The sequence below is a fragment of the Hippocampus zosterae genome, chromosome 4 (genome assembly GCF_025434085.1).
Source record: "Hippocampus zosterae strain Florida chromosome 4, ASM2543408v3, whole genome shotgun sequence".
Lineage (NCBI taxonomy): Eukaryota > Metazoa > Chordata > Actinopteri > Syngnathiformes > Syngnathidae > Hippocampus > Hippocampus zosterae.
The window spans coordinates 21406930-21420437 of record NC_067454.1 but is presented as its reverse complement, the minus strand read 5'-3'; the positions used below and the strand labels follow the sequence as shown (position 1 = coordinate 21420437).

The window sequence follows — 13508 nt, the reverse complement described above, 5'->3', positions numbered from 1 at the left end:
GAGAAAAGAGGATTCAAAAAGTCTGAACAGAAAATTGCTTTAAGGATCCACAAGAGGAAAATGAAGGCATACCACTACAAGGAGGAAAATTGATCAGAGCCAGCAGGCAACTTCTACTCTCACTAGCTGTGTGCACCAATAATGTTCGAAATGTATCGAAACCTGGAGATCAACACAAATTCAAGATGAATAAATGAGGAACTGCAATCTTTTGCCCAATTTTTAAATGACTGTTAATTTTCTTCCGAGCATTTAAATTGACTTTCATTCATTCTCACGACGTTGACAAAAGTGACTGGATAAAATGGCACAGAAAAAGGATACAGGTACTGATGGAAACATGTATGAAATACTATTTTATGCAAATTTTTTTCATTATTTCTGGTGAAACATGACCCCGCACACCCAAAAAAATTAGCACAAACTTCAGCCGGGATATGCATCTTTATGGGGTTAAAACTTAATTGTTCGCCGAGGCCGAGTAATAGTTGAGAGCACATTGAACTGAATCCACAAAAGCAGAAATGGCTTACAAAAATATTCTCGACATGTATTGAGGAGATATAGTCAAATATTTTACCTAAATTACAAATGGTAAGGGAAAGATAAAAAAATGAAAATATTGTTTTGGCTATGTTACCCAAAAAAATACTGTACTTAATTCTTCAACGTGGCAAAGAAACCCAGACACAGAGCTTACAGTTCTAAAGCAATGTTTATTAGAACAAAGAAAACATCACAAAGACAAAATATCTATAAATCTATCGTTTTCTGTTTTTTGTTGTTGTTCAGACTTGAATAACCCCATACATGTGAAAAGCGGTTACATTTCACTCGTGGCATGAAACGGACTTGCTAACCTGCTTGAAACCGTCACAAATGTGCTAAAGAAAACCTTTTTCGATGAGAATATGGGTGTTTTCTCGATTTTAGTCAAACATTATTCAATATCGACGCAGCGAAACACATTCACACCAGTAATTTCTTTTTTCCCTACTCCATTGGATGCAAGGCTTGGCCAGGAGATTATTTTTTTAATGAAGAGTTCAATGCGGCTGCATCTTCAAGGACTCAACCCCCGACAAACATGCACACATTGCTTTATTTATAATTATTTACAAATCTGCCCGGCCCGGGCACATCTTTTCAAATTCATTTCTCCAGTGGACCATCTTTCTGTGTCCGCGGGGCATGAAATACTAGTGGATCCTTGTCAGCTCCTCGACAATCTTAATGACTTCGTCCACAGTGGCTTCACGCTTCATGCCGCTGCCGTCATCGATCTGGAATTGAATCACATGAAACAGCGGGCTGTCATATGTGAGACAAACCTCGCCAGTGCTGGTTATGGCGTAAACAAACGGAAGGCCAACGACAGATTTGCTTCATTGATTTTAGGTGCGGAATTCGATCCTTTATTGCTTTCAAAATGAGATGAGCTAAAAGTGCCTTTTTTTTTTTTAAACAACGGAGGTCGTTTTCGTGTTTTTTAATCAGCCCAGAGCGGTGCCACAGCCAGCAAACAAGGCCAACGGGGCAGCAGCATATGGTACCTGCTCAGTGACATTCATATTTTAAATTTGAACAGGACGAGAAGGAGAAATCTCAAGTGTGTGTAACTGTTGAGAGATGCCATCATTGTGCGCAAAATGCGAAGGAAAGAAATTTGGGGGTCGGAGGAGTTTGCACTATGCACGTGAATAGATATCAGCCTATTATCAGCGATGAGAGTGGCTCGTGGGACAAGATATGGACTTTGAAAACAGCAGCAGAACCAAACCTGACATATGGTGATTTCAATGTAAAATATAAAGCCTTAACATCATGATTCTATTATAGACCAGTGGGGTTACTTTGTTTCTACCGTTAATAGCAATGGCTTAGTACTGTGCACACAGCCACTTTTTTTTAAATCATTAAAAAGGTACTCGTACAACCTCCGACGATAATTGTGAAAAGATGGATTGACATTTCCGGTCTGGAATCAATCCAATAACTTTCATTTGTCTTGAATGTGTTACTGAAAGGTGTTACACTTTAGCGTTTAATTAGACGGGAAATATGAGAAAAAGGGGATTTAATTTCTTTATTTTTTGTATGCTTCCGTAAGGTTACTCATGTTTACTCCCGAATAAATCAACTATTCTTTAATTGTTTTATGATCGTATTCTTGTTGGCAAAAGAGTGCAATCATTTACACCTCAATTCCCAGCCCCATTTGGATAGCACGCAATGTAGTATTTCCCTCAGGCACATTTGTGACATGACAGCAATCTGATTGGACACTTAGGACGGCAACTTCCATAAGCTGTTTTAACATCAGTGCCCCATTATAGCTTGCAACATTTCCAAACCAATTAAATATTTGGGCAAGGAAAAGCAATCCCAAGATGATATTTAGAGGGAATATTGTGGTGAGGCGGTATCTGAATGAATGTCTCTACCTGTAGCGTGCTGACGACCTCCTGCATCTTGGCTCTGCCTAGATCCAGGAAACTCTCAATCAGATCGCCATCAATAAATCCTGTGGCCTGATCCGTCTTTCGCTCGGTGTGGAAGGACCTCCAGGTGCGTCAATGTCAAGGGTAATGAATACAAGACAGCTGAGCTGCTCTGCCTGAAGGTGGTACTCACATAGGGAATAAATAAAGCTTGTTTCGCCTCAGGTTTGCCAAAATCATCCTGAACATGTGACAAAGAATGCAGTAGACTGATTTTTAGGAAAGGGAACTCCTATCAGCTATGTTCATTATAATCACCTAAAGTGAACCCGTGCACATTCATGCAGGCCCTGTCCTCCAATATTCCCCGAGGAGCTCCCCTTTTTGCTAGTTTTTGGTCTCAGGATTTGCAGTTTGATTGCTTTTGTATATCCTGTGGCAGTATGGTCCCGATGAACATCTGTATAAGTAACAAAGCTTCATTTGGACAAAAGTAGCGCTTTTAGCATCCATAGGCAATTAGTTTAAGCTTGGGGGGGGGGGGGGTCATGTCAATGGCTTGCGGATTTGTGGTAGGGCTCGGTTCCTACCGCTGTGAATAGAGGGGGTCACTGTAGTCATTCCCCATTTACTGGAATTGATGATTTTTTGGGGCCTTCAAGCAATTGAGGGAAAATGGAATTCACGATTACTGCAAACAGCAGAGGCACTCTTCATTCGGTCTCAAATATTTTTTTTTCTCCATATGAACATCATAAAATCAGCTACCACAAAGCGAGGTCTAAAACTCGTGTCCAAATTTTAAACGACTGAAATCAGTGTGCTGTCACATACATTTAGGACCTTTTCAACTCAATTCCAGTTCGCTTGAGGAAAGTGTGAGGACTGTGTCTATGTGATGCATCCTGTCCAGTAAGAGATGGCAAGCATGCAGGTGAACGGGAAAAAAAAGGATATAAGCTGTGTTCAATTTTGCCCACACTCTTGATGACCTTGTTGAGGCGGTTCTGAAGGTCAAGGAGAAGGCTGTACCATCCCTCGGACAAGGAGGTTACCAGTCCTAGCACACAAATTACAGAGGAAGGAAGAAACAAACAATATTGAGAGGACTAAACTGAGTGATGTGCGTCAATACAGTTATCACCGAGCCAGAGTATCAAAACAACAAAGACTTTTCATCCAGGGAGAGAAAAAGCCTTGTCACGACTGGTCGTGTAATAGAACTCAAAACACTTCACATGATAAATAAATGAAAGGATCATTAGACGGACAGTGTTCCTCATAATGCAGCTTTCATGCTCGTATGCCAGAAGTACTTTATGGAGAGTGAAAAGAAACATTATTTCATGACATTCAATAATTCATTGTGATTTCCTCTTCAATTTTACAGTTGCAAGGCTTTGAAGGGGGTGCAGTATGTGGGGTGGAAAATACACAAGTTCACTAACTTCGGCATTCTTTTGATACACTGGGGTGTGGTGGGGCTGTGGGGAGGGGGGGGGTATAATCTGCATTGGAACATACACAGCTGCTTAAAGATGATGAGAGTGGGGCTGAGTTGGGTGATAATACTCATCACATACTGTACTGACTTATCATATGTTCATCTTTCCCAACAGCACATAATATGTCGAGCTAGGTACCTGAACTATGGGAAAATGCCACAAGGTTGCTTTGATCTCATCAAGAAACTTCTCGGCGGTCATACTTGCAACCTGCTTCTAGAATGTACGTTCCACACCACCGGATTTTGCTTTCCATTTTATATTCCTTTTGATTGAAACTATCACTTGATATTTGTGTACATACGTTGTGCATACTAAAAAGAGATACACACAGAAGTGATGTTCCCGCGCATTTAATTTTTGTATCATTTTACCTGAGATTGGACTTGTATGCTCAACTACAGTTTGTGATGGAATAATACAGCTCACCAATCAAGACTAGAAAGGAATCTTTGGCCTGACAAGTTGGTACAATTTCAATATCGTACGTAGTTCATCAGTAACTATCAAAAGGGGTTGAGTGAAACAATGCAAAAAGCTACGTAATAAAGCACAACCAACATGAAACGACAGAGACCAAAAATTTTTCAATCTTCGGTAGATCATATCATATCTTCCTTGAAGCAAGTAAACAAGGAAAGTTTACTTCCGTTGGTGTGTACTTGTTGTCCTTTGGGCCTTTCCCACAAGCATCAGATACATCACGGTCTCAACTGTTTCCACGGGCGATAAGGCTAACAGGGTGATTTTTCTTTTAGAACACATAATGGCAGCATTTTTACTCAAGTGTACAGAGATGGTTCTCATTTCCCGTTAAACCTTCCTCAGAGATGTAAGGTGTGGAAGAGGAAAAAAAGCTGGCGAAACGTCGAAAAGGTTCGTCTCACATCTGCTAGCCAACACTCCGGAGGCCTCTCAATCACATTTACATTTTCGAAGATTTAATTGCCATTCTTGCGAGGTTCTTTGAGACAAAGTGATGAAGATGATTAATGAGACCTCGCATATCATCTCTACTCTAGCAAACCGCAAGACATCGCCGGGTGTGATTTGCAACTTGGTCGCCACTACTCCCTTTTGGATGTAAAAACACACAAACACGCCAGGTCGAGTTGAATTTGATATTTGGGCGGCTGTGCCTACCAATCATGCCATTGACCGTGCCAAACAGAACAGACCCTTGGGTGGGCGTGGAACTTTCTCCCAAGTTCTGCAGCACCAGCGAGCCGTGGCAGAAGACGTTAACAAATTCTCCAAGGTGGAAGAGGCCCACTTCCTGGAGGTGTTGACGCTCCTCGTCTGTGGTGGCCGCACTGGCAGAAAGAACGGGTTGTCATAATCTCAGTCTTTACAGGGCAGACACGTTGAAAAAGGGGCAAAGGACAAATTGCCTGGGAATTCCAATGAGGGAGAGAGAAAAAGACACCGAAAGCAATAAAGGATAGTGTTTCGACGTACGTAAAGGTGATTGATTAATCTGAAGACAAACATGAGCACCAAAACATTTGTGAGACTTTTGTAAAGGTCAGAAAATAGCAGCGGAAATGGATAACCAGGTGAGGAGTAGCAGAGAGCGTCGGCAAGAGATAGGCGTTACAAAATTAAAGGTCAATGAGATAGAGTGCCCGACTTGATGTATAAAGTAGAAAACAAGTGGCGGCACAAGTCTCATCATTTTTCACAATCATTCGTGTAATGCTTAACTTGGGACAGAGAATCTTCTCACAGGGATGTCTCGTAGTAATATTACACAAAAATAACACTTAAACTACCATGGAAATATACAGACAAATCTTATGAAAAATAACGACTACGGTATTGCATTACAAACTCGGTTGAAATAAAAAGTGACTACTCGACCCTGATTGAGCTTCTCACCTGTCCTTCTGGCAAACAAACAGATTAAAGGCGTTCTCCGCCCCAAGGAAGTTGTCATCATCCAAGATTTCCACTGCACTCATCCAGTTGGGATTGAAGTCCCGTGCAATCTATGAAACACGGGAGACATGAGCATCTGTCCGAGGATAGTCATGATTTTGCCGAGGTCAGGCAAAATCATGACTGCTCAGATAATTTAAAAAACAAACAAACTGCATTGCTCAAGTTACTAGTGCACCTTATATTGCTATTATATACCATTGTGCACCAATATCAACATCATCCAACCCAAAATCATGTTCACATGATGACAAAAATGCGGATATGTTATGCTGTCATTGCTAAAAATGGTAGGATACTCATCGGCCATCCACATCAAAGTCTGCATTCATAATTAATCCTAAAACAGACAAAAGGCCTTGAAACTTCACAAAAGCTAAACAACCGTGTTATATCATCTTCCCAAGCTGTTCTGCAAAGGTCTTTAAGCCAGGAGGAACATAATAAAAAATGGCTGACTAAGTAGTTTCATGGGTGGAAAGTAAACTGAATGCATTTAACCTTGGGGTTCAGCATTTTTTTACTGCACCAAAACATTATAGCCAACCGTTTTTAACTCAACAGGCTGACTCACATATATGTAACCAAACAATGTCTTTCAAAAAATCCAAACTTTCAGTCCTAAGAACAATAATATTTCTTTGTGATGGCGCCATTCTATTCTTTTAGTAGCCCTTAATTGAAGAGCTGTAGTGGTGAGCTCGCCTTTTATCTGCGTTTCAGGTTCTGTGAGCACTCTGCCTCATGTAAACTTTTTCTTATTAATTGGAAACTTGCACATCCTGATGGTAACAAGATGACACACCATCTTACAATGCTGACAAACATATTGCGATCCCGTCTACACATTCTGCAAAGGAAACATTAGCAGCATGATGAAATGCAAAATTAACTGAAAGGCTAACTAACTCATTCACTCCCAAAGACGTTTTTAAACGTCTTTTCAGACTTGGTCTAGAATTGGGTGGTACTGGATGACTAAAAATATTGTCACCTTTTTTTGTTTTGAAAGACCCCCCCGCGCCCCACAAGAGATACATTCTGATGAATACAGCGTTTAATCCTTTTAAAGTTCATGGTGCCTTAGTACCATACCTCCTCGAAGTTGCCCTCCATGGCTTTGTATGCCAGCAACAAGACAGACCTCATCAGGTCTCCCACCAAGATGAAGTCTCCTTTTGTTTTCAGGTACAAGGCCATTATGTTGTTATAGTGGTTGCATTCGGTTCGAAGCTCTTTCTCAGCCGTCCACTCATACAGACGGACCTGAAACACACAACGCAAGTACGTAAGTAATTGAATGCTTGTTTATGAACAAGCCCAACTCATATAGCTGTGCTGCTGTTTGATGTAGTGGCTGAATTTGCAAGAAGAGCAGGCTATTGTTTTGGATATGGTGCGCCTCAGTGAGCAGGAGTGTGTGATTTGTCTGACAGAGGAATCCATATTAGACAGCCAGGCAACTGCTCAGAACCGTCGGCATTTCACATTATTTTGAGGGTGAATACTCAAGTCCACAGTGGGATCAAGAATGTCATCCTGTAATCACAGCTCAATAAATGCAATAGCGGACATTTTTAGAGTACAGCATACCTCAAAACCGTCTGTGCAGGAATCATAAATAGGTATGCCATAACGTATTCTTCCAGAAATCCAAAAACTGACAAGCCACAGCTTTTTGATTTTTCTCATCTTAAGATGAGGCTCCATTTATGGCTTGAATCCTTTTAGTCTATCCACAACTCCCGACATTACAGGGCAGTGATTTCTTTCACACTCTGCCAGGGGTTTTACAGAACAATCAATACCAGATGAATGTATATGGTACTCTAAACTTCACAATAACCGAGGAGGTATTTTTTCAAAACCACCCCTCCAGTTGACATACACTAGCACCAGTCAGTCACAAACTTGTTCCATGATTGTAGGACTGGCGACATACCGAATAAATCAGTGTATCATTCGTTCATTTGTTAAAAATAAAATAATGACTTATTTTTTCAATACTACTTCCCAAAAAATTAAATGGGGGGGAAAAAAAGGGCTACCCAACTTCTTTTTTCCAATTTAGTGCACGAGTGGAAAATGGCTCAGTTTCAGAAAACAGGTGAGCCGTGATTGGTTGTAACCCGAGTCCTGAGCAACTGTGATGTCATTTGCAGCAGAGAGAACGTGGCAACATGGCCGCCCCCTTAATTGGCGAAAAACGGGTGGGCTTTGCTGCTTGACTCCTATTGTACAAACACAATATTAATCGGAGTGACCAAACCTCACGAGCAAACTGTAGCAATAGTCTTCAGATAGAATGTTTCAGCTCCTTCCGCAGATGGCCAATATGATTTAGATCAGGGTTGTAAAAAGTATTTATCATTACCTTTGTCAGAATCAGGTTATTTCTGTTACCCTTCCTTTCACTAACAGAAGGGTAACAACAATATCGTCCATGTGAGTATATTTCTTAAAAATGAAGATGTTATGAAGCATTTTCAAAGTTCAGCAAACAATTGTATGAAGCTTTTTTCTTTTTGCTGAACTTCTCAAAAACTAATGGAAAAAAGTTTTTTTTTTTTTTAACTTACTTGCCATTCCCTATTCCCCCAAGACTGCACACCAGTCCATGGTAAAATATGTGCCATGAATTTCCAAGCAATAGACAAAATTTATTTTAGTGCATTAAAATAGCCCAGTATTATGTCTGAAATACTGAAGCAATGATTACCGTGCTATTGATACTGGCCAAGAGTTTGCCATTGAACTCAACCATCGAGTAGACAGCTCCTTTCACCTCTTTTTCTGCTACCGTTTGTAGCTTTCCTAAAGGGAAGAGAGGATGCCAACATTTAAAGTGTTCATTTTCACCATAGACGAGATGTTAATGAGGCAGAGCTCAATTGGGTGAACAGTGACATTGATGTGATTTTTTTTTTTAAAGGAAGCAAAAAAATGAAAATAAAATCAACGGGTTGTGTAGTATTCACACAAGTGTGCAAAGCAGGCCATATACCTAAGAAAGGACGCGGCATGAAAGCAAATGAGAGGAAGCTGTCGAGGTTAGCCACACGTCTGATAAGAAGTGATAAGCAATGATTAAGTGAAGAGCGGAACAAGAGCATTGTAGGACAAAGTGTCCCTGAATAAAGACAACGGACAAAGCAGATAAGAAGAAAATGAAACCGGCTGTAGTATGACAAAAGCAAAGAAAAATGAGACAGATAAGAAGACAAACGGCATACAGTTGAGAAAACATTCAGGTTAGTTTGCTTGGGCTTGGAAAAGAGACTTTTCTATACTGACCGTCAGTGTAGTGGAAGACAATTATACGCCCCTGCTTGGGCTCAGCCTCCTCCGGGTAGACCATGGCTGTGCCGACAATAAAGTAGACTGACGGGTCTTTTCCCAGTCGGCAGGACACCATGCTGAGGGCATATTCGCTTGGGAGGAACTGATGGGCATGGAGCACTGATGGGAATGCGCCACAAAAAATATTTTAGAACAGCACTATCCCGGGAGAACCCAAGAACCATTTTCTTCTTTGGAAAATGATGAATTATACATTAAATGACTGCTATATGTTCACTGAACACCCAAATATACGTTTTTTCAAATATTCAATGCTTTAATCCTAATTTAGGATAAGGGCCGAATTTGACCCTTTGGGATTTAAGGGCAGCATTTGAGTAGCAGAATTTATAGGGGCCAAATTTGACCCCGTGGGTTCTACAGGGCTATGATGATGTCTTCGACATGTACAGTATATGTTGTGCTTTTGCAGCACATTGCTTTACTGTGGAAAGGAAGTCGTAGACAGAAAAACGGAAATCCAAATTCTGGATTGTGATTTTCAAAGATTTGATTCTCGCCTCAGGTTTTTCTCCAGAGAGTGACTGGCTTCAGGTCCTGAGCTCTACCCGTCGGCACAGTCAAGGATTTATCCCATCCTGACCACCAAAAAATATCCCAGTACAACTGGCGTGTTAGAAATTGTATGCAAACGCAATCAACTGTCATTAGCGAAATGTACAGTGTGTAACAATATTAACAGTACCATGCCGCTGACATAAAACCCATCCAGTTAGTGTAGAAGACTACGGAAGAGGAAAAAAAAACTCATGCCGTAGCATTTGGAGGTTTCTTCTATATTTGTACCAGATACAGGTATTTACTATACCACTGGCCTCTTTCGACCTTGGTGAGATCAAGCATGTGAAAAATACTGTAAAATATACATTGTGGAAGCAGGTTTATTTTCCCCCTGTTGTGTACCTTTCATTTTCAATGCGTATTTCACACGGAAAAAAGTACCGGTACCCTTGGGTGTCAGAAGCAGAAGAATTATGCATCCAATAAAACATACTTGACATGGCCAATATCAATAATGCAGCAGTTGAGGAATTTAGCCATTCCAAGAAGTGTATGCTGAGGTCAATGGACCATTTAAGCAGTTCTTTAAAATGACTTGATTTAATGCAATGACACAATAATAGTTTAAACATAAATGTTTCTACAATATGCATGCTCTTGCATTTATTTTATTTTTTTTGCCAACAGGGCAAATAAGTGCAATTGGGCTCTGCCCACGACTGATGAAAATGGATTCAAAATAGGGCTGAACAATTAATTGAATTCGGATCGATATCACAAATGCAGTAGAATGCAATTTACAAACAAACAAAAAAAGGGGGAAAAAGCTTCTTTTTTTCAGTCAGTTTGCATAGTTTATATATTTATTTGTGATGTCCGATTAAGTTCAGAAGTTAAGAAGTGCAGTCTGTATGCCGACATACCATTGTTTCATGAAATATGAAAAGCGCAGCTGATAAAGGCACATATATGTTTGCATTATTGTTGGAATTTGACTTACTGATTTGTTTACGCCACACTTGTTTAGTCAGATTTTGTGAAGTTGTCATAGTGAACATAGTGAAGACTGCAAGTCAAAGTTGTAACAACTAATTAAAGTCAATAAATTGCATTTCATCTTAATTCATGGTTCATTTTCCTTTATTTCAGCATAGGCCTAACCTATAAAACCACAACATTTATGTATACAGTATTATATTATGAATCTCACATTGATTATTGTAATTTGTGTTACAGAGCAGGGGGTCATGAAGTCAGCAAACGATAATTGGACGTATTTGGACACACTGATAACCTGTTCCCTTATTTACATCGCGTGTCCTAATTTATGCAGTGAAGTCAAGGGTCTTTTAAAGCTAGGTGGGGTGCATTGAAATCTGCATTACAAAACAAAACAGAGCAAACGCCATATCTACCCTTTAACTGGGTTCAATTGGAAAAAGTGAAAAGTTCAAGCAGAGCAAGCCAAAATGCTCGGTTATGCAATTTATGCCACCCCATGTGAGCATTGAGCTATGAAGCAATATTGGTTGTGTGTTCCATATAGAAAATAAGAAACTGCATGCAGGTTAAGGATAAAGTCAATCTTGAAGCAAGTCAATGCAAGTTTGTTGATGCCCCTGTTTTAATATGTATGAGCAAATAATAGTTTGATGAATGAGTGTCAAGTCAAGGCTGAGGAAAATGCATACCGGATTGACCTGATAAACCTCATAGTAATTCTCTAGGCAGAGCACATTATTTCACCGTCAGAGAGGAGGCAGCATATGAAGGTGCCAACAGTGAGATCAAAAAAGGCACGTACAGCTGGCTGTCTTACCTTCAAAGGTGTGCTGATCCACGACTAGCAGACTATGAACTTCTACCTCGTCGCCAAAAGATGTCTCATGGGGAGAAGTGCTGCTGGGGAAGAGCTTACTCGAGCTCACGCTGCTGGAGAGGGCCTGGAAGGATGCAGATTGATGAGATACGAATGGTATTGAAATTTATACAAAGAGATTCATAATAAGGGATACACAGTAATTCACATCTCTGTCTGCAAGCGCTCCATCGGAGTTTTGGCACCATCTGCAGAACCAGATGTGCAGCATCCAAATCGGGTCAACTGCTTTTGTGGTCACCGTGCAAAGGGCTTTTTGGCAATGATTAAGTTGTACACCCTGATAGGAAAATGTAAATTCATATAAAATAGTCCCACAGGGTTGGCTATGATTCTTGACACGCTGAAAACAACATCCTGTGACATTAAGAAAGGCTGAAAGGATTATAGAGTGGTTGATCATTGGTGCATTTCTTTCAAAAGGCGTTTACTAATTCCTTTTTAATATCTTGTCACCATTTTTTTTCATTAAAGATACATTTGTGAATCTTGGACTGTAGAATGTTTAGGACAGAGTCCTTTTGCCAGAACAAAAATGTTCGAAAAATTAAACAAATTGACCGCACCGACATTCAGAATAATAGAAACAAGGAACTCAGTGAAGAGCTAAGGAGAATTTTTAATCTACACAGGTTGCAGCAGTTCATAAGGTCACATTCCAACATCAGTTCAGACAGTTGTATTACAGCACAAATTAGCATTTTGACATTAGGATGTGCCAACATTTTGTCATGGTCTGAAAGATGTCACACTTATGTGAATGGAAATTGGTGAAGATGTTCAGGGAAAAGCCAGGACCACTAAGCCTCTAACCTGCCATGAACCGGAAACTGCTGGAAAAGTGTGACTGTACACAGTGAAGCAAGTCTTACATCACCATGAACTGAAAGCATGCTGGTCAAGAAGGAGGGGCCTACTTCAAAGTTGAAACCGTCAAGCTGGACAAAATTTTAATAGTGAGGAAAAGACCAATGCGGTATTTGGGAACAGTGAAAAAGAAGCATGCTTGAAGGGGGGCACAGTGAGGCTTTTAAGATGAAGCATGGAGTACCAGCTGTCAAGTATCTATCTATCTATCTATCTATCTATCTATCTATCTATCTATCTATCCCTCACACACACACGCACACACAACAGGTGCGTCATGTCATTTAATTTGCGCTCTCAAGACATACATTGAAATGTAGTATGTACATCATCATAAAAAGGCTTTCATTTAAATTCATAATTAGCTATGTTTTTGATATGCCACTGTCCATTATATGTGTCCATTATATAATTTTTTATAATAATTTAATTTTAATTATTGGATACAACAAGATTAATTTGGGCAACTTTTGTGTTGAGAAAAATTCTAAAGTGTTTCCCCAAGTCTAAACTGCAGTGCTAGAAAAGATGAGGGAAAGAAAACAAGAGTGAAAATAATTGGAGGGCGATATTTACATTTGTCAATGCCAGGGCATGGCTGACAAGTCAAGGGCTTCAACAGGTTTCAGTGAGAAAAAACTATGCTTTTGATTTTGATGTAGGTCATTTTTCACAGAGGTGTGTTTATTTTGCTCTTAAGTGGGCTTCTGATTTTTGAAACTGGCACATAAAGGAAGGAGATCAAAAGCTTGAACTGCTCAGTTACATAACTAAACCAGCCTTTGAAATCCTCGTTATGATTCACAACAGCAACATCAAATGTACGAATAAATAATAATCAGTCATAGCTACAAGTGTTACATTTCCCTTGTCGAACTGACAAATAGGACTTATTCATACCTAACTAAACTTAAATGGCAAACATACTAAAATAAAAAGAAATCTTGTATTTTGACATAAAATAGTTTGAGGACATAGTTTCAGGTACGATTTTCCACTTGGCCTAACAAGCTCAAA

At 39.9% G+C, this 13508-nt stretch overlaps 1 protein-coding gene across 1 annotated transcript in view; it reads right to left on the bottom strand.

The window, feature by feature from the left end:
• Positions 1 to 696: 696 nt before the first annotated feature.
• The window catches only part of ddb1 (damage-specific DNA binding protein 1), a 37231-nt gene continuing 24419 nt past the window's right edge, over positions 697 to 13508 (bottom strand). The window contains exons 19-27 of the mRNA XM_052063056.1: positions 11565 to 11688; positions 9179 to 9343; positions 8604 to 8698; positions 6980 to 7150; positions 5825 to 5934; positions 5090 to 5259; positions 3399 to 3501; positions 2445 to 2568; positions 697 to 1283 (exon numbers count right to left, since the gene is read on the bottom strand). Coding sequence (XP_051919016.1) covers positions 1200 to 1283; positions 2445 to 2568; positions 3399 to 3501; positions 5090 to 5259; positions 5825 to 5934; positions 6980 to 7150; positions 8604 to 8698; positions 9179 to 9343; positions 11565 to 11688 — 1146 coding nt within the window. The 3' untranslated portion in view covers positions 697 to 1199. The remainder of the gene's footprint in view (positions 1284 to 2444; positions 2569 to 3398; positions 3502 to 5089; positions 5260 to 5824; positions 5935 to 6979; positions 7151 to 8603; positions 8699 to 9178; positions 9344 to 11564; positions 11689 to 13508) is intronic.